This window comes from Salvelinus alpinus, chromosome 30 (assembly GCF_045679555.1).
Source record: "Salvelinus alpinus chromosome 30, SLU_Salpinus.1, whole genome shotgun sequence".
Classification (NCBI taxonomy): Eukaryota; Metazoa; Chordata; class Actinopteri; order Salmoniformes; family Salmonidae; genus Salvelinus; species Salvelinus alpinus.
The window spans coordinates 20,987,096-21,013,729 of record NC_092115.1 but is presented as its reverse complement, the minus strand read 5'-3'; the positions used below and the strand labels follow the sequence as shown (position 1 = coordinate 21,013,729).

Here is a 26,634-nt window from a genome sequence, read left to right as displayed (position 1 = left end):
TCCTGCTGGGTCGACTGAGCGGCGCTCCTTTTATTCTAATTAGTGCAGTACTGTCTAAATAGTACAATAAATTCCTGTGTTTGTAGTATCACTGTGCATAGCATTAACAAACTGTGTTTGTGTATGTGATTTTAGTCACATCATAATAAATGGATAAATGAGTGACTGTTTACTTACAGACGCAGGGGGTAGCGTTGCCTCCAGTGAAAGACGCATCTTCATCCATCGACATGGTTGGACCAGATATAATGTTATGGATGGAGGGCTGATCCTGGATCAGATCCTGTGAAACAAAAAGCTCGAGGGCACCGCAAGACTCAAAACACATCGCCTTGACTCAGTGAGGCCACTACAGAATACATTTTCCGCTATCGGCCAATCAAAAAGTCCCTTCGGCCACCAGGACTTTCGCCTCTCTAAGCCAATCAGAGGCCTGGAAAGACTGGGGTAGAAAGGAGAGAAACATCTTATAAAATGTTTCACTTCCACTCATCTTTTCAATTCACATCAAGTGTCAACAAGATCTCCAACTAAGCGTCTTCCAATTTCAACAGAGGCAAACTTCGCTTTGTCAAACGTTCACTATTTTCACTCTCCATATTGGATATCGACAAATGCATCTTTTTCCAAGGATTTAACTTGTGTTTTTAGTTGCATGTTGTTGTTATTTTGACGAAGCAACTTGCTACTCCCTAGGACGTGGAGGCTGTCCTGTTGCTCCATCAAAGCCAAAGTGTAGTCTATAACTTTTTGGGGGATCCCAGAATTGTTCTGAAGTTCCCGTTTTGGTGTTGATTTTGGTCCAGCGCAAAGCTTTGTTGGCAGAGGTTTAGGAGACATGACAGCTCTAGCCGGGGGCATACCGAGAATGATGCGCCCGACACACCACCAGAACTACCCGCGGGGAGGCTACTCTCTGGAAGGTAGGCAGTTGCAAATAAATATGGGTCCAAATGGAACCAAGTTCATGTTTCTTCCGTGTTGGAAGATTTAGTTTGTTTGTCATTGATTCAATCAGATAGCAAGTGTTGATATGTTGTCAACTTCGAACAGATGCAAAATTGTTGTTCGTCTATAAATCATTTTGTTTGCCTTTCAACAGACAATTAGGCTACACATGAACTAGCATTTTGACAGTGACAAACATTTTAGGCTATTGGAAAGTAGCCTATGCACTACTAGGCCACGTAGCAACCCCTGATTCCGTTGAATTGACACAGCAGCTGTTATCAAAACAACGACAATGCTCATGTTATGAATTTGATATTTATCGATTTAGGCTACATTGTGCACTATTAATTAGGTCTAGTGTAAAAACAATACCAATCAACCCTTTGCCTATATCTAGCTAGATAACAACATATTTTCTTGCAACAGGTCTCTCTTGAAAACACAGCCTCTTTTTAATCAGGATAAATAAAGGTTGAATGAATAAATATAGGCCTGATTGTTTGGGCTTTTTTGCTGTTGTTATTTTTGTTGAAGTAATTGTTATTAATGAATGACATGCGTTCTCTCCTTCCAGTCTCTACCCCGTTAGGCCAGGGCCGGGTGAACCAACTCGGTGGAGTCTTTATTAACGGCAGACCCTTGCCCAACCACATCCGCCACAAGATCGTGGAGATGGCCCACCACGGCATCCGACCTTGTGTCATCTCCCGCCAGCTCCGAGTCTCCCACGGCTGCGTGTCCAAAATCCTTTGCCGGTATCAGGAGACCGGCTCCATCAGGCCCGGGGCCATCGGAGGCAGCAAACCGAAGGTGAGGGCCCTAGAACCGGATTGCAAGACTTGCCTGAAATAGGCAATGATAATTAATAGCAGAATATTTTAGTTTTATTGTTTCAACTTTAAACCAAGCCCATATGCTCTAACACTGTCATCATCACTAACGGCAAGAGAGAGTTAATGGGAGATGACAGGCCATAAAAGTAACGTGCTATCTAAAAGGACACGTAATAATGTAGGCCTACAGTTTGTATAATTTATGGAATTGTCATACGCTATTAATACATTCCCAATTTGAAATAGCCTACTTTTTTCATTGATAAGGACATTTGGGCTGTGTTTTACGCGCACTTTTACACACTCTATTAACCCACCAAGTGGATGTAGAGTCAAAACCTAGGTTTTATAAACTATGTCAAGTAAACAATCAAACTCCACAGAAGCAAGCACAGGCCTATCCCTTAGGCTACTTATTTTGTATTGTGCAATTTCTAATTTATTCAGAAAGGAAACCGTATTTTGCAACAACAATATATTGAAAGAAATGTGTATGCATTCTTGGCATGAAGCAGACAACCACCCCAGACGTGGACAAGAAGATCGAGGAATACAAGAGAGTCAACCCGGGAATGTTCAGCTGGGAAATCAGGGATACATTACTCAAAGACGGCATCTGCGACAGAAACAACGTCCCCTCAGGTAGTTACATTTTTTAAATTTTATTTACCAATTTGTAATACGTACAACATCACTAAAATACATATTTTACAATATATCTACACTTTTCAAATAATGTCATTCATAATAAACAAATATGGACGGTAGGATATAGGCCTACTTGACTGAAATAGTCTAAACTTTTGCGTAGTAAAAAAGGCAATGTTGCAAATATTTTGTCAAGAGAGGATATACTAGCCTAGGCCTAAGAAATCATAACCGGAGTTGGCTAAATAACGAAAACAGTATTTGCATGTACATGTAAACTTATCTGAAAGTTTAAAAGTATGCCATGCATTGCCTAATAAAACATCATATGAATGCCATGTGTCAACAAATCAACCGGTGCTATAGTGGCAATATGAATTAAATGTTAGTATGTCTAATACCTGTTTTGACACAAGTTTGCTCATTATCCCGTATTCCTGCATGCATTTAAAAAATAACGTAGGCCTATCATTTTATATTTTGTTTCGAAAGTGAGTTCAATCAGCCGCACCATGCGTTGTAAATTCGGGGGAGGTGCAGGAGAAGACGAGGAGGACGATGATGAAATCGAGAAGAGGGAATTGGAAGAGAACGAAAGAAGGGCGAAACACAGCATCGATGGCATCCTCGGGGATAGATGTAAGTAATGGTTTTAATTAAAAGCAGTGCAGAGCACTGGCGATGTTGATGTGGCCTAGGCGACGATGTTGAGTTCTATTGGACAAGTGTGCAATTCTGATTTAGATAGGCCTACTTATTATTTATTTCAGAATTAGTACCATCGTATACTTTTTTTCCTCTCAGTTTTCTATATTTGGTTGTGATAAAATATGTGTAGAGTTATTCTTTAGAAGTTTCTTAAAGGTTTGTTTATTTGTTGGCCTCTTGAGTCTGTTGGTGGAACATTTAGGGAAATTGAGAATGGGGAAAATTAGTATTTGTCTCTTAACGATACTGAGTTACAAGATATCTGTACCATTTCAAATCAGAGGACAGACGAGACTCAGTTGGTGTAGCCTAAAGAAAGTATAATCATGAATTGGAATAGTCCTACAATTTGATTTATGGAAATAGGAATTATATTTCATTTTCAGTTATTCAATTTAATTACGCAATTTCCCAATAATGGATTGAATAAAGTTGGAATAAATTATATACGTCCAGAAATTGTTTAGTAAATCTGTTGACCAGAATTGTATTTTACTTTTGTTTTCTTGGGCTACGGTTGGTTTATAAAGCGGAATGAGTCCTGTGCATATTATATTTTTTAACTTGAACATAAAAAACTAACATTCAAAAACCAATGGCACTTGACATATAACTATTATGTACATTTTTGCAACATAGTCTATTGTTTATGAATTTGGAGTTCTGAATTGTATGCCTATAGGCTATTATTTCTAAACGAAACTTTTACAAAAGCCAAACGTTTCCATATGAAGTTGATCAAACATTTGTCCAACGGTTCCTCTGCACACAATCCGGCACTTGAGGATGAACTTGGGAGACAAAGGCGCGAGAGTCCATTGAGACTCACACTTCGGCATCTCGCGCACAAAGGCCTGCTATAGCAAGCGGCTCAGTGGTGTACAAAAAGACGCCAAAGCTTTTCAAAATGTGGAGAGAAAGGGAGAAAAAATGCGCTGACAAAGGGCTGGGAGAGGACATTATGGACCCGCAATAAGCGATGAATAATTCAGATAACACCGATAGCAAATCCGGCCTGTTTTATAGACAGCGCGCCCAGAGAAAAAAATGCCGTATTCACCTACAAAATGTTACTTTGGAGTGTTTCTCGACGTCAGGAGATGGCGTTTACCATTCCGAGTCCGAGATAAAGAGACAGCATCTACTTTCTCCCCGTGACCTGGATTTTCCCGAACACCTGTTGATTGGTGACCTGTTGTGTTTTCGGGAATGTAGGCTCTAGGATATCATAGGCCTTTCCCATTATGCTTATAGTAGGCTAAATGGACTTGACATGCTTATTCACTTTTTTTTTACATGGTTATACAATTCTAGAAATGTGAGCATATTATTGTTGCCTATGTAGTAGTTCATAAAATGTCTGAAGTGCCCAGTGCCCATTGCCTGCTTTGTTTATATATAAATATATCTATATATCTTTTTAAAATATATCTATTTCGTTCCACTTATAGCAAATACATATAGGCCACATTAGATAAATAACTATCAAACATATATATATATATTTTTTTTAAACATTTGTACTTCCCCTCCAAGCATCCTCAAATGATTGAGCCCACATCGCTCTTTTACGCATGGTCTTACTAGTCCTTACTGCATCAGTCATCGCAGTGAAAACCTTTTCTAGTAGATTAAACTCAAACCTTTTATTTTTCTCCACTTTCATCTCCGGACAAAGCCCGCCCCCTTCCTCTTCGCCCGGGGCGCGCGCATTCATGCAATAACACCGCTTTCCTCCCTCTTTCCAGGCGAGGCATCGCGAATACAGATCAGGATAGTCAATTGACTTTATTAACCTTTAAAAGTGACTCTGCCAGTTTGGTTAAGGTCTTTCCTGCAGGGTTGGAACGAATTTGTAGGCTTGTATTTTGTTGCATTTATGGTGCTCCTTTATGATTGTGTTTCGATATCTGATATTATTCTCCCCAATTTTCTCTGTAATCTATTCGTGTTGATGCCTTGTTAAAATAGATTAGACAGCCTTGCAGATATTATGAGATAGGCCTATGAACCGGATGTAGACGTTGTAAAAAGTCAGGAACAGCAAGGCATAATAAAACGTTGCAACAAGTGATGTTCAATTGTTATTACGGGCACAATATGATTAACAGCCCATTTATTGTCAAACATGCCAAACATCTGAATGAACTAAAAGTTATTGTTTTGATGTGTTATCTATTTCAACAGAAATAGTTTAGTGTTATGGAAGGATTATTCTAGGTGTTTGCTTTCAGTACCTGGACCCCATGTTACATTATCATCCGCATTATCAACATGATCTTATCCATAATGACTACATCAACTTATAAACTCAGTGCAAACTCAGGTGTTGATAATGCCATATCCTTTTCCCCTCTTCTGTGTGTCTGTGGAAGTAGTTGGTCTTGTTGTTTTCTTTGTCCTTTAAAGCTCTTAATAAGAATATGAAAAGGCTGTTTTGGGTATGAGGACGGTGTCTTCTGGCCAAATATTGATTAAGTAGGTGTTTGTAGAGGCGATAGTTGTGGGAGAGAGAGGACTGTTGCTCTCTGCCCCTTTCTCTTCGGCCTCCATTGTTGGCTTCCCTTAAGTGCCGAGATCAAAGCTGCTCCGTTTAGATTTATTTGTCTGGTAAAAGGCCACTGCAGAGTTCTGTGGCCGGGATAAAAGTAGCTATACTGGGACTGGGTAGCTACTATATCTGCACGGTATTACAGGGAACCTAGAGCATTCTGGGAAAAGGATGCCCCCAAGCAAATTGGAAATGTTGCGCTTTTAATCAGGAAATTAATCTGATGTTGAATGATTCCAATTGCTGTTTAACTGTAATAATGACGTTTAGCGGAAATAAAATATAACTATATACAATTGATTTACTATATATAACTGCGAGTCCTTAAAATGGTTGTGTTATTATCATGATAAAAACGGTTGTACCTTGTACTAGAAGTAGCAGTGAGAGGCATTAGTACAGGAAATAGTAAATACATAGTATCTTTAACAACAAATTAATGTTGATGAAAAAAATATCTAGAAACGTATCCACCTAAATCTTGCATTAGCAAGTTCCATAAATGATACTGGCATGTAAAGTGCCTCCAGAACGGAATAGATGGTTACATTTATTAATCAATAAATACCTGCACAGTAAGTGGCTCCTAATTAATGACACCGTTCCTCTGTATGACTATATCACCAATGACACTCCTTTAGCCCCATTTAGCTAATTAAAAGTAACCAATTTCATGATAGAGGAGTGGCCTTTTCTTGCAGATTCCATTTAAAACGATGGGAGAGAGAGAGAGAGAAGGAGGGAGGGGAGAAAAAAAGAAAAAGAAAATACAAACAGTCAAAGGGATAACTTCTCTTAAAATGGAGTCCTGCGGTGCCAAATTGAATAAGCCCAGTTCTTTCAAATCTGCCATGGTGAACGCAGTCAACATGTAATAATTGGTTTCATTGAGGCACATTCCAACAATCTGCTCCCATTCTCCTGGCTCCATTGTCTTGGGGCAGGCAAATAGCCAGGGGACAGGAGGAATCAAGTGCTGACAAAACATGAAAGATTTAGCTGCTTTTGTCAAAGAAACTGAGTAGGACTTTGTTTGTGTAAATAAAGTGGGGAAAATGGCTCCCCACTACTTTGGCATGGACTAAGAGAGAGTAGAGATTGAGAATAAGAGACAGAGAGAAGAGAGAGAGGGATACAGGGAGAGAGAGAAAGATATCGATTACGGAGAAAGTGAGACATTTTTCAACGTAGCATGAATACACCGTAATATGCATACTTTGCAATAAATGTGGTTGATTTTTAATCATATCATTGACTGATTTGTCTGAATGTATATACGCAAACCATATAAACCAATTAGAACGTTCCATAATGCCTATTCTCCCAGGGCATTTAGAAATGTCAATAGACCCATGTATATCACACAGTCAGTCAGTAATAGCCTAGTACAAGCTCAGGTCAGGAATACTCCGATACCCCCTCAGATAGAACAGGGAAAACCATCAGGGAAGATGAACAGGGAAAACCATCAGGGAAGATGAACAGGGAAAACCATCAGGGAAGATGAACAGGGAAAACCATCAGGGAAGATGAACAGGGAAAACCATCAGGGAAGATGAACAGGGAAAACCATCAGGGAAGATGAACAGGGAAAACCATCAGGGAAGATGAACAGGGAAAACCATCAGGGAAGATGAACAGGGAAAACCATCCGGGAAGATAGACATTGATTTTCTGTATTTCTTTAACGTTGTGTATTTGTCAACGGCCCATGCGTTTTTAAGGTGTTTTGGTGAATTAAGCAGGGGGATGGAGAGAGATGGAGAGAGAGATGGGAGACTGTCTCCAGTCACAACAAACAAAAGCCTCATTGCAACCAATGGAATGTTTCCTACAGGCTACTTTCCATCTCTGCCTCCAGGCAGAGCAACAGAGAAATCCTAGAGTAGAGAAAAGCTGGGTTTTTGACTCTGTGTGATCCATGGCTGTCTCCCTGCCTGGGTTATAACTACTTATGTAAACCCAACTGAACTTGGCAGGTGGAACTGTACTGTAACAATATGCCAAACCAGAAATCCAAAGCCACAATACCTGGAATATAGCAACTGTTTCTAGGAGATTGATGTTGGATAGAGGGATCAGAATTCATTCCAGGGCTAAGAGTTTTTAACCTCAGTGATAGATTAATAGTGGATGTATCCTAGGGAATTTGGTGTTAGGTGTCCTACAAGCTCTCACAGTCTCACGTCAGAATTAGTCGATCATCCATGTTTCTCAAATTTCGAATTATGAAGTTGTTCCAAACGTCCAATTTCGAGGTCTTTAAGGTTAAGTCTAGGCATTAACTCAAATTCTTAAAGTTAGGCATTAACTCTGAATGGTTAAGGTTTGGGATAGGCTTAAAACTAAAATATCAAAAACAACTTCCTATTGCTGGATTTGAACATGCCACCTTTGGAATCAGAGGCAGATGCTTATGCTTATTCCCCTCTACCATCCCTGTCCACAATGGCCTTTTTCCTGTTTCCTGCAAACCATTTAAAATATTGTCAGCTGGTTAGTTAGCGACGTCCAGATTCTGCTGGCTAGCATTTTTAGAGAATGTAGCTATGCTAGTGGAAACAGATTGCATCAGTTAGTGTTGCATTCAAAAGCATCCCCCCTCCTATTCACTTCCCGATTTACTCCTCTCACCCTAGCTATACACACCACATTCACTTTAGCCTACATCACAGCATCACTCTCAAGACTGGCTTATCTGCAAGTGAATGGCTCTATGCTTCATTAAAGCTTCTTTCTCCACTGGCACCCGCATTGTGATCGGCATGATATAACTCAAAGGACAATTAATGAATGCAGGGCAACTTTGAAGTGAGGGAGCGGGGTCCTGCCCTGGACCTGCCCCTCGTTGCTGATAGACTCCGTCACATTCTCCCCACTGCCCTGAGAGACAGTTTGAAGTGGCTGAAAGAGAAAGAGAGAAGAAGAGAGAAGAGAAGAGCGACCAATAGAAGGTTAAGGAGAGGAGTCCCTGTATAAAAAGAGCTCTCTATTTCCTTGGAAATATTAGCCAAGCAAAACTCTGTGATGGTTGAGGATAAAGGAGTTGGAAGAGAATGGAGTCGGGGGGCCGAGGGCGAGGAGACTCCTGGTAAAAAAGGTTCGGACACAATGAGATAGTTAATTGAGTAAAGCCAGACAGCGTTGTCAATCACTTAACTTTGTTTAGCCAGGCTTTTTTGTTGTTGAATAGCAGTTTAGTTCAGCGTAGAAGGGAAGGGACACGGTAGAGTAATTTCGTGGCTCTTTTTAGCTGTCTTCTCACGGAAAAAAAATATCTGCAGCTGTTTTTTCATCAGTATTCGTACATCTCAACTGTCTTCGACTCGATCAATCTCTCACTTCTGTGAGAGAAGCTTAGAAAAATCCCACAAATGTCAAAACGTAAAACTAAAGAAACCAGGACAGACAGACTAACAAGTAAAGGGAGAAACAGAAAGAAAGACACATCACAGCCAATAACATTTGTTATGGAAAAGAAGAGAAACTGAGGAATGTGACGGTGGTTGAACTCTCTGGCCGTTCACTGCCTATGATGTTTTGTGGAGAGGTGATGTTGGGCTGTAAAGGGGTAGGTAGCCCCCATCCGCCCCTCTCCTGTCCTCCTCCCATCTCCGGCAGTACATGTCAGTGTGGTTTGGGCAGGGTCAGAGGGCGGCTCAGGGTCACTGCCTGTTAAAACTATCTCCTCCTCAGGAAGAGAGGGTTAGAATAATGTTTAGTTCACCATGACAGCTAATGGACTCCCGTTCCGTTCCTCTGGGCTATAGAACATATTACATAGACATCCTATATTACATGGAAATCCTGCATGGATGTGTAATGCTAAAGTGAATTGGAATGATGATGGTGATTGCTTGGTGTGAAGCTGTGAGAGTAGGCCCACTAGGCCCATTATGCACCTGGGGAGCGGGTGGCTTGGGCAGCTGGGCAGGGGTGGGTCGGTGCTGGGGGGGAGCGTGTGGCAGACTGGCCTGTTCATGTGGCCCTGCATGGATGCTGTGCCGCTGCTTTGTCCCTTCTCTGGGGGTGGCAATGCCACCGTGAAACTGTCACCTCACTCCACCCCACTGGAACTAAATAATAAGATGCCCACACTGGCTCCACATAATGCCCTGCACAGGGCCGTTTGTCACTTCAGCTATATTAGAGAGTGATACATCTTTTTAACGTCATATCGCTGACTCTCTTTGTGTGTGATCTCTGTAGCCAGCTCTCCCATATCTCCCTGTCTACCATTGTCTTCCCCTTTCTCTCTCTTGCCATCTCTCTCTCTCTCTTGCCATCTCTCTCTCATCTCTCCATATCTCTATCCCTCCTACCTCCCTTCCTCATTCCCAGGCAGCTGGCACAGACTCCTGGGGGCTCCTTAGAAAGTGAGAGCCAGGCCCCACTCCGCTCTTCCTCCCCATCCTCCCTTCTTTCTCCTCTCTTTCTCCCCACACTGTTAACTCCAGCTGGGGTCAAAAGCTCTCAGTTAACCATTATGCCCCGTGTGCATCTGCTGAGTCTGGCCCTAGCATTTCCCTGTCACGCCTCCATGGCGATGATGTACTGTTTTATTCAGTGAGTAGGCCAGTGAGTCATACTCTCTGAAAGGGCCAGATCTACTTCCCTGGGCAAATAGCTAGTTTATTTGTCTCTTCTGCCTTTTGTTTTGGGTGCAGAGGAACACATGTCAGCAGCTCAATTACCCTCTATAGTAAGAACCCCTAGAGGATGGGCTGCCCGCCCCTACGACCGTTCTCGTCATAAACAACCCCATATGGCCCTCTCTCTAAACCCTTTCTCTCTTTAGGCTTCTCTCTTTTTCTATTCCTCTCTCTCTCTCTCTCTCTCTCTCCCTCTCTCTCTCTCTCTCTCTCTCTCTCTCTCTCTCTCTCGCTTTCTCTCTCTCGCTTTCTCTCTCTCTCTCTCTCGCTTTCTTTCTCTTTCTACGTCTTTATGCTGAGATTGCAAAAGCAGAGAGTGCACAGGTTGTATTTTAGTGTGTGTGTATTGCCGACTCTCTCTCTGTGTGTGTGTGTATCAGTCACTATGTGTGTGAGTGATGTCTCTCCTCATATTGACATCTCAGAGTAGGGTGGAGAGTTGAATGCTTGCCAGGGTGTGTCTTGTCTTGGCCACTGCACTCTACACAGTCAACAAAGCCAGTCCCTATTGGAGGTCTGGTCTGTGTGGAGGTTTTCCTCTATTGTTAAATACAGTTCTACTGCAGGTGATCTTAATGGACAGAGACAGCTTGACGGTTCACATCTGTGTGTGTGTGCCCTGCCTGTCTGCTCCCTGGATCGATAAAGCATTAGTTTAGCTCAGGTTTGTGTGTGTGCTTTTTTGTTGTTGTGTGTGTCCTCTGTAAGTCGGTGTGTGTGTGTGTGTGCTTGCGTGTGTTTGTGCATGCAAGTGTTAGAGCTGGTTTCTGTGTGAACAGCACATCAATGTCTGTAATAGTTTAAGAGACAAGCACTGTCTAACACAAACGACCTGTTTAAATCTATCTCTCTGTCTATCCTTACTGTGGCACTCTGCCATCCTTATGCAATGTATCCTTTATCTACTGGCCTTGTCCCGCTTTGTTTAAATGTCTATTTTACTGGGTAATTCAACAGCAAAACCAATTTCCCCCTCAGGGATAATAATCTATCTTCCCATTGTGGTCAGAGACACAGCCAAACTGTTGAGTATTTTGTATTCTCAGCACCCTGGTGCTTTAGCTCCAGCGTAACATTTGATTTGGGTGTTGAAGTGAGGAGGTCGAGGCCTCCCTTTGTGTGTTTACTATCCTCTTCTCCTGTTTGCTGACGGGAATGTGTGGGAACACTGTTGCTCCGGGTTCCTGCGCCTGCGTTCCCCTCTCATCCCGATCCTCCGCGACGTCGGAACGTGGTTGGTCTTCTCATACTCTAAAGCTGTTGTGGCGAGGGGGAGGGGGGGATGTAGAGAGAGCATGAGTAACAAGAAACAGGGAAGTGAATTGATGGAAATGGACGTGATGTAAGGGACAGTTTTAAGAATGAACGGCACAGAGCAAGGGAGTAGAGAGCATCCTCAATTTATCTCCTTCCTGTCCTGCCATCCTGGTTCCCTCTATAGCACCCCTGAACCCCTGCCCACATACACTCTTCTCCAGGTGCATTCAGCTCCCCTCTCAGTTACCCCCTCTCTCAACCCCCCAACCCCCATCCCTCCTCCAATCCCCATGCCCCTCTCGGTTTAGGTGGAAGGTGGGATAGGGGGCGCTTCCCTGCTGTGCCCCTCCACAGCCCACAATGGCCCCTCTCTGGCCCTCTTTGTGCTCCCACCACCCCCCCTTGCTCCACCACCCCCCCTCGACTCCCTCGCTCCCCAGCCCCCCACTCCCCTGCCGGGCAGGTGACAGGGCCCTGAATGCGGGCCTGGGCAGCCCTGATGGATCCTACAGATGGAGCGTGGAAATTGACCCAATAGAGCCCTGCCAGGCCTCTCCCCTCCGCCATACAAAGGAACCCAGGCCACATCACTCCCAAAGAGAGAGAGGGAGAGAAAGAGAGAAAAAAAAGTCCGGAGGATGACAAAAGTAACACTGTCATTTGCCATTAACGGAGTGGCCGTGATGTAGAGTTTTCGCGGCAGTTAGTAATAATAAAAACAGGGAGCGAGGAAAAAGAGAGAGAGAGAGAGAGGAATGCTCCACCCCCACCCTGCAGCTAACATGATACAGTGCTGCTGGGGTGCTTTATGAACTCTCACTCTCTCGTTGAGTCTCTCATTTTCAGCTCTAGCACTCTCTCTCTCCTTCTTTTATATCTCTCTCTTCTCTCCTTTAAATGGTAATGACTGTGAAGTTTGTTTAGTCTTTTTCTTTTTTATCTCTTGATTAATCCGTTTCTTGTTTTGTGAATGATTTGAAAGTCCAGTGGCTTTTGGGGCAGAATTTGAGATTAGAGGGTAGTATCCAAAATACTAGTTTGTAGTTTATAAGTTGTAAAATTCATGGCTGAAAAAAATCCTTCACTATACTTTTTTCAGTTTTCAGTTAGGCTTCATGCTGTGTTCCAAGCCTCTCCTCGCCATTGCTGCCAAAGTACCACAAACGTCCTAGCCAGACCAGTATTCGAAATCACGGCTGAAAACTATCTGCCCTGATGGATATTTGCTCTTTACGTCCAACAACTCTCCCATGAATCTCTCTGCTCTCAATGCTCTGTCCGTGAAGGATAGTGAAGGACCCCTGGTCCGAATCTATTAAAGAGCTCTTCCCGGCGTCGGAATCTTGATTTTGGGGTTCCAGAGCCGGAGCAGAATTCCCATAGCTAAAACTCTCGTGTAATGTCTGGACGGGCTTTCACTGGCAACCAGCACAAGCATTTCCTACTCGGCTCCAGGGGCTGGCGCTGAGGGGACTGGAGAGACGGGAGCCCAACTCGCCTGCCTGCCTGGCTCTCTTTTTAATTAAACCTCCTAAATCTGGAGAGGAAAGAGGAGAGGAGGGGAAAGGAGAAGAGAGGAGGAGGGGAAAGGAGAAGAGAGGAGGAGGGGAAAGGAGAAGAGAGGAGGAGGGGAAAGGAGAAGAGAGGGGGAGGGAAAGGAGAGGAGAGGAGAGGAGGAGGAGGGGAAGGAGAGGAGAGGAGAGGAGGAGGGGAAAGGAGAGGTGAGGAGGAGGGGAAAGGAGAGGAGGAGGGGAGGGGAGAGGAGAGGAGGGGAAAGAAAAGGAGAGGTTACCTCCATTAACCATTCTCTCTCCACTTCTCTCTGTCTCTTTCCTCCTCTCTGATGCCTCAATGAGAGACATGCAGTGGAATTGATTTGGGAAATACTATCACCAGAATATAACTTTATTTGCCTTTAGGAACACAGACTTGTGGCTCACAGAGCTCAGTCACATCTTCTGTCTGACTTCATGATTAGATGGTCTCAGGCAAGGAGCTCAAGGGAGTTTAACCCGTTCTATCTGTAGCCATCTGCGTTGGAAACATTGTTATAGAGAAAAAGCAACGCGTGAAATCAGAGGTCCTAGACACAGCAGATGCATGTGTGAGTGTGAGTGTGTGTATACATTTTGTGTGTGTGTGTGTGTGTGTCGAGGGCATTGCATACACGTAATGGTAGACAATGGGTGGCTGTCACGCTAGTTTGAGGAGCCTAATCATTATTTAATAGACGGCTAGCCTCTCCCCATGTGCTGCTTTAGTTGTTCAGTCTCTCAGCCTCAAGCCTTCATTCACCTCTCTTCTGCTGAATTAGGCCTTAAAGGCCCTCTCTCTCTGTCTCTCTGTCTCTCTGTCTCTCTGTCTCTCTGTCTCTCTGTCTGTCTCTGTCTCTGTCTCTGTCTCTGTCTCTGTCTCTGTCTCTGTCTGTCTATTCTTCTGTCCCTCTATTCTTCTGTCCCTCTGTCCAGCAGCCCTTAACTGAGCAAACAGATTAAAGCCACAATCTGGGATAAATGTTTCATCCAAAATGGCACCCCTGTCACTTATGTTGGCAGATTAGGCAGCACCTGCCTGGTGATAGGCGCCTCTCTCCCTGCTTGTCTTCCTCTATAGAATGCTATCTCCACAGTGCGCCCAGCATGAATGAGACTAGAGGCCTAGGGGATATCCTACTTTGCCCTACAGGGATACGACTCCTTTAATCCATGTTTAAGCAGACTACTGGTCTCACTGGGCTCTTTTGATCACCTTATGATCCACTGGTGCCTGTGGGGAGTTAAAAGGGGTGTTCAGGATATATTTAAAGTGATCTCTCCCTGTGAAAGCCATAAGCTCCTAGTCATAGTTGGGGGAGATCTAGATATGTTATTCCCTGACCACAGGAGCTGCCCAGGAAAACTCTGGGCCTTAGTCATTACATTACATTGCAGGATTTATACCAAATCTTTGACACCTGTTGCTTCCGTGTGTCTCGCTAATAAAGGTGCAAGCGTTTACTTTACATTCCAAGTCTTCTGGCATTTTGTTGTTCCCTTCTTCCATAGAAAAATAACAGCCTTCCTCATTTAGTTTTTCCAAACGGCCAATCAGAATAACCATTATGTGTTGCGTGTTTGCAGCCAGCCACTCAGACGAGGGTTCGGATGTGGACTCGGAGCCGGGCCTGCCACTGAAGAGGAAACAGCGTCGCAGTAGGACCACCTTTTCAGCCGAGCAGCTGGAGGAGCTGGAGAGAGCCTTTGAACGAACGCACTACCCAGATATATACACCAGAGAAGAGCTAGCTCAGAGGGCCAAACTCACAGAGGCCAGAGTACAGGTTAGTGAAGACCAATATATATATACACACACACACACACACACACACACACACACACACACACACACACACACACACACACACACACACACACACACACACACACACACACACACACACACACACACACACACACACACACACACACACACACACACACACACACATATTATGGAGGTCTTTGTCCACAGTCCCATACAACCCATCCGGACATCAGTCACGAGACATCAGTCATGAGTCAGCTGTACACACGCACACGCACACGTACACACACACACACACACACACACACACACACACACACACACACACACACACACACACACACACACACACACACACACACACACACACACACACACACACACACACACACACACACACACACACACACACACACACACACACACACACACACACACACAGAGGACCCTACTGTGTCTTCAGTTATGAGAGTTTCCTGTTTTGACCTCTTGTAAAAAATATTCACAAAAAGAAACTAAAATAGAAGCCTGAATTAGAAAGTCTTTATTAAGATAGATAAAGGGATTTCATTGGTTTATGTGCTTGATTTACACTAGTCTCTATGTAAACCCGTGACTGAGTTAGACAAGGAGGTGATGTCACTGTGGTTTCACTGGGCTCCAGATGTTCATACTGTATCTCTATGTCTGTTCTGCTTGAGGCTACAGCGCAGATACACACACACGATACGCATACACATACTGTATGCGCACGGGCACACACACACATACACAATGAATACTCTCACATAGGCATGCCTATTCACACTTGCACACGCACACAAATACACACACACACACACATAGAAGTGTTTAAATACAAACACAATGAATACACCCACCCACACACATACACAGAAGTGTTTAAATACACACACAATGAATACACGTTAGCATTCCCATACACACACACACAGATTTTCTATTTTTCACAATAATTGATTCTCACATCTTTTATTTGATTTTTATTAGGTGTGGTTCAGCAACAGGAGAGCCAGGTGGAGAAAACAGGCGGGAGCCAATCAGCTGATGGCATTTAATCACCTGATCCCTGGCGGTTTCCCACCTTCGGCCATGTCGAGTTTGCAGCCCTATCAGCTGTCAGACAGCCCCTACCCTCCCACCTCCATATCACAAAGTGAGCACAACTTCACCTTCTATTTCTCTCTCTGATCTTGTTTTATACGAGCACACCAAAGTTCATCTACAAATCACATTTACATTTTAGTCATTTACAGGAGCACTTGTCCAGAGCGGCACTTACAGTTAGTGCATTCAAGTAGGGGTGGGAGGGCCAAGAGACCAGAGGTGGCTGAACAGAGTGCTCGGGATGGGGTGTAGGGTTTGAGCATAGCCTGAAGGTAAGGAAGGGCAGTACCTCTTGCTGCTCCGTAGGCAAGTACCATGGTCTTGTAGTGGAAATGTTATTTGTCACATGCTTCGTTAACAACAGGTGTAGACTAAAAGTGAAATACTTACTTACGGGCCCTTCCCAACAATGCAGAGAGAATAAATACACAATGAGTAACAATAACTTGGTTATATACACAGGGTACCAGTTCCGAGTCGATGTGCAGGGGTACGAGGTAATTGAGGTAGATATATATACTGTAGGTAGGGATAAAGTGACTAGGCAACAGGATAGATAATAAACAGTAACAGCAGCGTGTGTGATGAGAAAAGAGTTAGTGCAAAAAGGGTCAATGCAGATAGCCCGGGCAGCTATTTGGTTAACTATTTATCAGACTTATGGATTGGGGGTAGAAGCTGTTCAGGGTCCTGTTGGTTCCAGTCTTGGTGCATCGTTACCGCTTGCCGTGCGGTAGCAGAGAGAACAGTCCATGACTTGATGTATTTGACTCAAAATCAATAGCCAAGCATTAATCCATTCCTCCTTTCTTTCTCTCTCTCTCCATCGTTCTCTCCCAGCAGTGTCAGAGCAGCCCAGTACGGTCCTCAGGCCTCAGCCCCTCCCCCCCACCTCGGTGCACCAGGGTGGGCTCAGCTCCTCAGCGGGGGCCCAGGACGGTAGTTCTGCCTACTGCCTGTCTTCCGGACGCCATGGCTTCTCCGGCTACTCGGAAAGCTTCGTGCCCCCGTCCGGCCACTCCAACTCAGTCAACCCCAGCATCAGCAATGGTCTTTCACCACAGGTCAGTTCATTGTTCAGTCCCGACTGTAGCTAATAGATTAATCATTTATGACATTTAGCAGCATACTTTATTCTCCAAAGACATTGACATTTAGCAGCATACTTTATTCTCCAAAGACACTGACATTTAGCAGCATACTTTATTCTCCAAAGACACTGACATTTAGCAGCATACTTTATTCTCCAAAGACACTGACATTTAGCAGCATACTTTATTCTCCAAAGACATTGACATTTAGCAGCATACTTTATTCTCCAAAGACACTGACATTTAGCAGCATACTTTATTCTCCAAAGACACTGACATTTAGCAGCATACTTTATTCTCCAAAGACACTGACATTTAGCAGCATACTTTATTCTCCAAAGACACTGACATTTAGCAGCATACTTTATTCTCCAAAGACACTGACATTTAGCAGCATACTTTATTCTCCAAAGACACTGACATTTAGCAGCATACTTTATTCTCCAAAGACACTGACATTTAGCAGCATACTTTATTCTCCAAAGACACTGACATTTAGCAGCATACTTTATTCTCCAAAGACACTGACATTTAGCAGCATACTTTATTCTCCAAAGACACTGACATTTAGCAGCATACTTTATTCTCCAAAGACACTGACATTTAGCAGCATACTTTATTCTCCAAAGACACTGACATTTAGCAGCATACTTTATTCTCCAAAGACACTGACATTTAGCAGCATACTTTATTCTCCAAAGACACTGACATTTAGCAGCATACTTTATTCTCCAAAGACACTGACATTTAGCAGCATACTTTATTCTCCAAAGACACTGACATTTAGCAGCATACTTTATTCTCCAAAGACACTGACATTTAGCAGCATACTTTATTCTCCAAGGAGACTTGCATTTAGCAGCAGACTTTATTCTCCAAAGACACTGACATTTAGCAGCATACTTTATTCTCCAAAGACACTGACATTTAGCAGCATACTTTATTCTCCAAAGACACTGACATTTAGCAGCATACTTTATTCTCCAAAGACACTGACATTTAGCAGCATACTTTATTCTCCAAAGACACTGACATTTAGCAGCATACTTTATTCTCCAAAGACACTGACATTTAGCAGCATACTTTATTCTCCAAAGACACTGACATTTAGCAGCATACTTTATTCTCCAAAGACACTGACATTTAGCAGCAGACTTTATTATCCAAGGAGACTTGCATTTAGCAGCAGACTTTATTCTCCAAAGACACTGACATTTAGCAGCAGACTTTATTCTCCAAAGAGACTGACATTTAGCAGCAGACTTTATTATCCAAGGAGACTGACATTTAGCAGCAGACTTTATTATCCAAGGAGACTTGCATTTTGCAGCAGACTTTATTCTCCAAAGAGACTTGCATTTTGCAGCAGACTTTATTATCCAAAGAGACTTGCATTTTGCAGCAGACTTTATTCTCCAAAGACACTGACATTTAGCAGCATACTTTATTCTCCAAAGACACTGACATTTAGCAGCATACTTTATTCTCCAAAGACACTGACATTTAGCAGCATACTTTATTCTCCAAAGACACTGACATTTAGCAGCATACTTTATTCTCCAAGGAGACTTGCATTTAGCAGCAGACTTTATTCTCCAAAGACACTGACATTTAGCAGCATACTTTATTCTCCAAAGACACTGACATTTAGCAGCATACTTTATTCTCCAAAGACACTGACATTTAGCAGCATACTTTATTCTCCAAAGACACTGACATTTAGCAGCATACTTTATTCTCCAAAGACACTGACATTTAGCAGCATACTTTATTCTCCAAAGACACTGACATTTAGCAGCATACTTTATTCTCCAAAGACACTGACATTTAGCAGCATACTTTATTCTCCAAAGACACTGACATTTAGCAGCAGACTTTATTATCCAAGGAGACTTGCATTTAGCAGCAGACTTTATTCTCCAAAGACACTGACATTTAGCAGCAGACTTTATTCTCCAAAGAGACTGACATTTAGCAGCAGACTTTATTATCCAAGGAGACTGACATTTAGCAGCAGACTTTATTATCCAAGGAGACTTGCATTTTGCAGCAGACTTTATTCTCCAAAGAGACTTGCATTTTGCAGCAGACTTTATTATCCAAAGAGACTTGCATTTTGCAGCAGACTTTATTCTCCAAAGACACTGACATTTAGCAGCAGACTTTATTATCCAAAGAGACTGACATTTAGCAGCAGACTTTATTATCCAAGGAGACTGACATTTAGCAGCAGACTTTATTATCCAAGGAGACTTGCATTTTGCAGCAGACTTTATTATCCAAAGAGACTTGCATTTTGCAGCAGACTTTATTATCCAAAGAGACTGACATTTAGCAGCAGACTTTATTATCCAAAGAGACTGACATTTTGCAGCAGACTTTATTATCCAAGGAGACTCGCATTTTGCTAGCAGCGCACATGGAAGAGCTTGCCTATGTTCCGCTCTGCAACATGTGGATTCCATAGTTTCAATAAGACATTTAGTACAGGTTTTATACCATTGGAATGGACAAATCCTGTTTAGCGGTTGGTTCTAGATAACATTCAGAAGGTATATTTTCTCAGATGTTTTACAGATGTTTATCAAACTATCAGCAACATTTCAACAGCATGTCTTAAGCCTTTCAGTAGCATCTCAACAGTACATCTCATCATGTTCAACAAGGTAGTCAAACAGGTGACAAACTCAAAACCAGATGTTTGTCAACAATACATGATACTAAATAATTTCAGTTTAGCAAAAAGTCTCTTCTTATTTGAATATGGACCGCTAGCATATGAATAGACATGAGACAATTAAAGATGGAGGGAGTGTGAGAGAGGAAGATGACACAAATGAAAACTGAAAAGACAATTAAGGCCGATTACACAGTCATTAGCGTCCATGGCGGGTTCGGTATGCGGCGACGGGACCGTCCTAACAGGCGGAAAACAAGCTTTTAACTGCCACAAAGGGTGGCCAGGCCCCACGCAATGCATGCTGGGTCCTCACCCCTTGAGAGAGAGAGGTTCTCAGGCCTCCATCAGTGTCCTGCTTAGTGGTGATAAAAACGAACGCTTCAGGCACATCTTCCTCTCTTTCTATGACAAGTGAACCCTGTGTGTGTGTGTGTGTGTGTGTGTTTGCTTGTCATTTTCATCAGCAATGACAACCTGGTGATCTGTAAAACCATTTGGGAAATGGACGATAATTGACTACTTTAACTACTTGAACAGCATTAACCTAACCACATTGGTTCCTTCACAAGCTAGTGCTAACTAGCCACAAGCCACCCCTTGGTAACACTATTCCATGTGTGATTAGCTGTGAGTAGACTAGACTTCACACACAGAGATGCCTTCTTCTCTACTAGGAGGCCAAATCCATTAGATTACTTTTACTCTGCTTGGAGGCCAAAGGTGCTTCTCTCTCGTAGGTGTTTTCACCATCAGCCTCCCTGAGACAAACTGGGCTTTCCTTTAGCTTAGAGAGAGTGGCCATCTTAGCTTGCATAGGGAGACACGCACACATGTGCAAGCACACAGCAGTAGAGGTGTGTAGGTAAAATCACTGGGGAAGCCAAGCCAGGAAAAATAAGCCATATTACAACCTATGTGTATAATTGTGTTGTTTTCTCTGTAACCTGTTAATTCATATGCCTTGACACTGTGATATATAGGCCTAAGGGCGAGACAATAAGAAGACAGTGGCAGAATAAATTCAACCACACCTGTGTTTCATCACAAAACTGGAGAGCAACATCTGTCCGGTGAAGTCCACAATGCATATCGCATGTAACAAACAGTTACATGACCTACAGCATGGTCAAGTAAGTTAATGTTTCTCACATTTTCGGACTACTAAATAACTATTGATTTAGAACCAAGGAGAGTTAACGCAAGTCACAAAGAAGACAGGAGCTGCCTCCACTATTCCAGCACCATTTCAACATCATCAAATCACCTCTGCTTAGTCTAATACAGTGACAACTAAAAGATACCAAAAACAATTTAGTCCAATCAACGTAAGCTAAATATGATGTGGCTGTCCATGGTACTGATTTATGTGTGTGTGTGTGAGTGTGTGCGTGATTGCAAGTAGAACAAACATGTTGACTCACCCTACTTGTAGAGAAATGCCAATGCCATCCTCCTCTCTTTCATGTTGCCGAAACGGTCTATGACTGTCATACAGTACAAGCTTTTAGTTTTTGTTGTCCTAGGCTACCTGGCTAAAATTCTTGCTGCTAGCCTAACTTCCTTTCCTAGGCAACAGTGAGCCAGCTAGTTAACATTAGCCTACTACATCTACCTACGTATTGAATTTCCATCCTCTCAGACAAGGGGCACAATGTATAAATTTATGGTTGGATCCGAATCGCCGTTATAATCATTGACCAATACAGAGAATTAAGTAAAACCACAAGTCCAAATCCCTGTCTCCATCCTTGGCTAATTTAGGAATGGGTCAATTTTAGCTAGATAGCTAGCCATCGGAGGACAACAACACAACAAGATGCTCAATTCAAGTTTTTTCTGTAAATTACGTTTGGCTTTTGGTGTGATGTGATTGGTGTGAAGCCAAATCCAAACTGGCTTCCCTGACTGCATTACTTCTTCTTTTTAGAAGAAACATTAACGTGTTGAACATTCTAAATGGTTTGCATAGCCAACTTACACACAGCTCTGACACACACTTACCCCACCAGACATGCCACCAGGGGTCTTTTCACAGTCCCCAAATACAGAACAAAGAGTACAGTATTATATAGAGCCATTATTGTATGGAACTCCCTTCCATCTCATATTGCTCAAATGAACAGCAAACCTGGTTTCAAAAACAGATAAAGCAACACCTCACAGCACAACGCCTCTCCCCTATTTGACCTAGATAGTTTGTGTGTATGTATTGATATGTAGGCTACGTGTGCCGTTTTTAAATTAATGTAGTTCTATCCTTGAGCTGTTCTTGTCTATTAATGTTCTGTATTATGTCATGTTTGGTGTGGACCCCAGGAAGAGTAGCTGCTGCTTTTGCAACAGCTAATGGGGATCCTAATAAAATACCAAATACCCTTGACACTTTTTTTTGGTGCGCCAGGACCATACACAGTTGAGCTCACTCAGTTTAGCTCAACGCTGATTGGCTATTATTATAATTTTTTATTATCAAGGGAGGCCAAATGCTCGCTGGCTTCCCTTGCATTCAATGCTACGGGCAGCAACGTCATACTCTTTTTGACCAGACAGCATCAGATAGATGGGCTACATGTACAGAGTGAGAGGGGCGCTGTTTTGCTCACTCAGATGCTTTCTCTGGTGAGAGACATATAACCTTTTGCGAATTGAAGGAAAATTATGAAACAGAGTGACGAAAGGTAAATAATTTTTTTCTTGGTAATTATTTTGGGGAAACCTGGCTTCCCTTGGCATCCATGAATACAAGCCACTGACACACACACACGCAGTCAAACGCACACGTCGGGAATGTTTGTTTCCATATGGAATTGCAATCATGGAACGTTCCAGTGTGCTAATTGATTGCAATGAAGGAATCTATCCCGTAGTAATGTGGTGTGTAATTTATGCAAATTACTCACTTTGTTGACTAATTTGTTTTAATTAATGTATTCCTCTGCAAATTTGGATGTATACTGGAATATGCTCATTTGCATTTCAGACTGGATGGTATTTATGTGAGGAATGTAAATGAATACAAGAGAGGGAATGTAAATGAATACAAGAGCGGGAATGTAAATGAATACAAGAGAGGGAATGTAAATGAATACAAGAGAGGGAATGTAAATGAATACAAGAGAGGGAATGTAAATGAATACAAGAGAGGGAATGTAAATGAATACAAGAGAGGTAATGTAAATGAATACAAGAGAGGGATTGTAAATGAATACAAGAGAGGGAATGTAAATGAATACAAGAGAGGGAATGTAAATGAATACAAGAGAGGGAATGTAAATGAATACAAGAGAGGGAATGTAAATGAATACAAGAGAGGGAATGTAAATGAATACAAGAGAGGGATTGTAAATGAATACAAGAGAGGGAATGTAAATGAATACAAGAGAGGGAATGTAAATGAATACAAGAGAGGGATTGTAAATGAATACAAGAGAGGGAATGTAAATGAATACAAGAGAGGGAATGTAAATGAATACAAGAGAGGGAATGTAAATGAATACAAGAGAGGGATTGTAAATGAATACAAGAGAGGGAATGTAATATATATATATTTTTTTACATTAACAGTGAGTGGATGAAAACCTCTAAAACGTTACAATTAGACATACCTACAAAGCTATGTAAACTATGCAGTCCTTACACAGCAAAGCCTCGCTACTGTGGATTGTTACAGTTTATTGTTCTTTTGAGTTATCTGATCGTTTATCAGTGCTGAATGGTATTTCTTGGTGGTATTGGGAGGTATTTGGAGCTTTAGTTAGTGAAAAATCAGTTCCTGTGGTGTTTTTTGTAGCTCTGTGAACGTTACACTTTGTTTATATGGTGTTTTAACAGTAGTGTATGAATATGTCGCCACTGAGTTAGTCCTATGCTATGACTAGTTCGGCCTATGCCCTGAGTGGTAGTGCTTCGGTTGGTAGTAAAACATAAAGGTTTAGGGAACTATATGACCATTCTAGCCTTGCCCAGTGTACTGTGGGCTAGATCCCTGTCGCATGGGGTCTCAGGCGTCTGGCTAGCTGATCCGTTGCATACCAGTGGAATCCTTTCTCACCAGCGCAGCAAGCGGTCGGGCTTTGCAAGCGTTGAGGCTTAATCCCCGGAACCACCGAAAAACAGAGACACCGCCGGCGCTTCAATCACAGAGCAGAGGAGCTGGAGAAATACATAGACACATACGTGCGTTCATACAGTCTCAGACACACAAACAAACAGGCTTTTTTGATCAGGTTGCCTTATCAAAGGGATTGTACACAGTTATCTTCCCTCTAATGCTTTATCTAATCTCATCTCTGAGGACATATGTGTTAAATTCGCAGCAGTACAACATCCACAAGTAATTCATATCTATATGGTATTATCTTCTTTTATCTAAGCTTTATTTAACTAGGCAAGTCAGTTAAGAACACATTCTTATTTACAATGACGGCCTACCTTCCACCCAAATTGTGTGCCGCCCTATGGGACTCCCAATCACAGCCGGATGTGATACAGCCTGGATTCGAACCAGGGACTGTAGTGACGCCTCTTGCACTGAGATGCAGTGCCTTAGACCGCTGTGCCACTCAGGAGCCCAAAAGCTGTGTGAACATGTCCACATTTTGGCTTTCCAGAAAAAAACCTTCCTGTATACTTTCTCACCCTCAACACACACGCACACGCACACGCACACGCTGTGAGATGAATGGGGTGTGTTGACCTCCATATGTTTCCCATTTGTAGTCAGTCACACATGAGCATGTTCCTCAGACGCATTAGGTTAGATTCCTCTGACAGCGCTCCTGTAAATTACATAGCCTTAGACAGATAGTGTGTGTGTGGCTGTCCGGCCTTTTGTGTGTGGACGTGTTTAACTATACTTGTGGAGACCAGAAGTACCCACAAGAATAGTAAAAAAAAATTGGGGGACCAACTGAGAACATTTTGTTGGTCCCTACAAGGTCAAATGCTATTTTTAGGGGTATAGGTTTAAGGTTAGAATTAGGGTTAGGAGTTAGTGTTAGTTTTAGGGTTAGGAGCTAGGGTTAGGTTTAGGGTTAAGGTTAGGTTTTCGAGTTAAGGTTAGGGTTAGGGAAATAGGATTTTGAATGGGACTGAATTGTGTGTCCCCACAAATTTAGTTGTGTGTGTGTGTGTGGCTGCCAGGTGGGGAAGCAACACGATTATCCTTCAATCATTCACCATTAGTTCAGCCTCTTTTTAAACGGTCTCTTTTTTTCTCACAGTTTTCTCTCTCTCTCTCTCTCTCTCTCTCTCTCTCTCTCTCTCTCTCTCTCTCTCTCTCAATTCAATTCAATTCAATTCAATTCAAGGGGCTTTATTGGCATGGGAAACATGTGTTAACATTGCCAAAGCCAGTGAGGTAGATATTATACAAAAGTGAAATAAACAATACAAATTAACAGTAAACATTACACATACAGAAGTTTCAAAACAATAAAGACATTACAAATGTTATATTATATATATACAGTGTTGTAACAATGTACAAATGGATAAAGCACACAAGTTAAAATAAATAAGCATAAATATGGGTTGTATTTACAATGGTGTTTGTTCTTCACTGGTTGCCCTTTTCTTGTGGCAACAGGTCACAAATCTTGCTGCTGTGATGGCACACTGTGGAATTTCTCCCAGTAGATATGGGAGTTTATCAAAATTGGATTTGTTTTCAAATTCTTTGTGGATCTGTGTAATCTGAGGGAAATATCTCTCTCTCTCTCTCTCTCTCTCTCTCTCTCTCTCTCTCTCTCTCTCTCTCTCTCTCTCTCTCTCTCTCTCTCTCTCTCTCTCTCTCTCTCTCTCTCTCTCTCTCTCTCTCTCTCTCTCTCTCTCTCTCTCTCTCTCTCTCTCTCTCTCTCTCTCTCTCTCTCTCTCTCTCTCTCTCTCTCTCTCTCTCTCTCTCTCTCTCTCTCTCTCTCTCTCTCTCTCTCTCTCTTCTCTCTCTCTCTTCTCTCTCTCTCTTCTCTCTCTCTCTTCTCTCTCTCTCCTCTCCTCTCCTATCTCTTCTCTCTCTCTTCTCTCTCTCTCTTCTCTCTCTCTCTCTCTCTCCTCTCCTATCTCTTCTCTCTCTCCTATCTCTCTTCTCTCTCTCCTATCTCTCTTCTCTCTTCTCTCTCTCCTATCTCTCTTCTCTCTCTCCTATCTCTCTTCTCTCTCTCCTATCTCTCCTATCTCTTTTTTCTCATTCTTCTCTCTCTCCTCTCTCTCTCTCCTATCTCTCTCTTCTCTCTCTTCTCTCTCTTCTCTCCTCTCTCTTCTCTCTCTTCTCTCTCTCCTCTTCTCTCTCTGCTATCTCTCCTATCTCTTTTTTCTCGTTCTTCTCTCTCTCCTCTCTCTCTCCTATCTCTCATATCTCTGTCTTCTGTCTGTCTGTCTCTCTCTCGCTCTCTCTCTCTCTCTCTCTCTCTCTCTCTCTCTCTCTCTCTCTCTCTCTCTCTCTCTCTCTCTCTCTCTCTCTCTCTCTCTCTCTCTCTCTCTCTCTCTCTCTCTCTCTCTCTCTCTCTCTCTCTCTTCTCTCTCTCTCTTCTCTCTCTCTCTTCTCTCTCTCTCTCTCTCTCTCTCTCTCTTCTCTCTCTCTCTTCTCTCTCTCTCTCTCTCTCTCTCTTCTCTCTCTCTCTTCTCTCTCTCTCCTCTCCTATCTCTTCTCTCTCTCTTCTCTCTCTCTCTTCTCTCTCTCTCTCTCTCTCCTCTCCTATCTCTTCTCTCTCTCCTATCTCTCTTCTCTCTCTCCTATCTCTCTTCTCTCTTCTCTCTCTCCTATCTCTCTTCTCTCTCTCCTATCTCTCTTCTCTCTCTCCTATCTCTCCTATCTCTTTTTTCTCGTTCTTCTCTC

At 42.7% G+C, this 26,634-nt stretch overlaps 1 protein-coding gene across 4 annotated transcripts in view; it reads left to right on the top strand.

The window, feature by feature from the left end:
• The first annotated feature begins 499 nt into the window (after positions 1-499).
• The window catches only part of LOC139559729 (paired box protein Pax-3-like), a 43,475-nt gene continuing 17,340 nt past the window's right edge, over positions 500-26,634 (top strand). Inside the window, exons 1-7 of one of the 4 annotated variants that reach the window (XM_071375996.1) lie at positions 500-923; positions 1,526-1,761; positions 2,300-2,426; positions 2,925-3,071; positions 14,720-14,919; positions 15,915-16,080; positions 16,872-17,095. In XM_071375996.1, coding sequence (XP_071232097.1) covers positions 839-923; positions 1,526-1,761; positions 2,300-2,426; positions 2,925-3,071; positions 14,720-14,919; positions 15,915-16,080; positions 16,872-17,095 — 1,185 coding nt within the window. In that variant the 5' untranslated portion in view covers positions 500-838. Of the gene's footprint in view, positions 924-1,525; positions 1,762-2,296; positions 2,427-2,924; positions 3,072-14,719; positions 14,920-15,914; positions 16,081-16,871; positions 17,096-26,634 lie in introns of all 4 variants that reach the window. The other 3 variants (XM_071375995.1, XM_071375994.1, XM_071375997.1) reach the window with 3 other exon arrangements.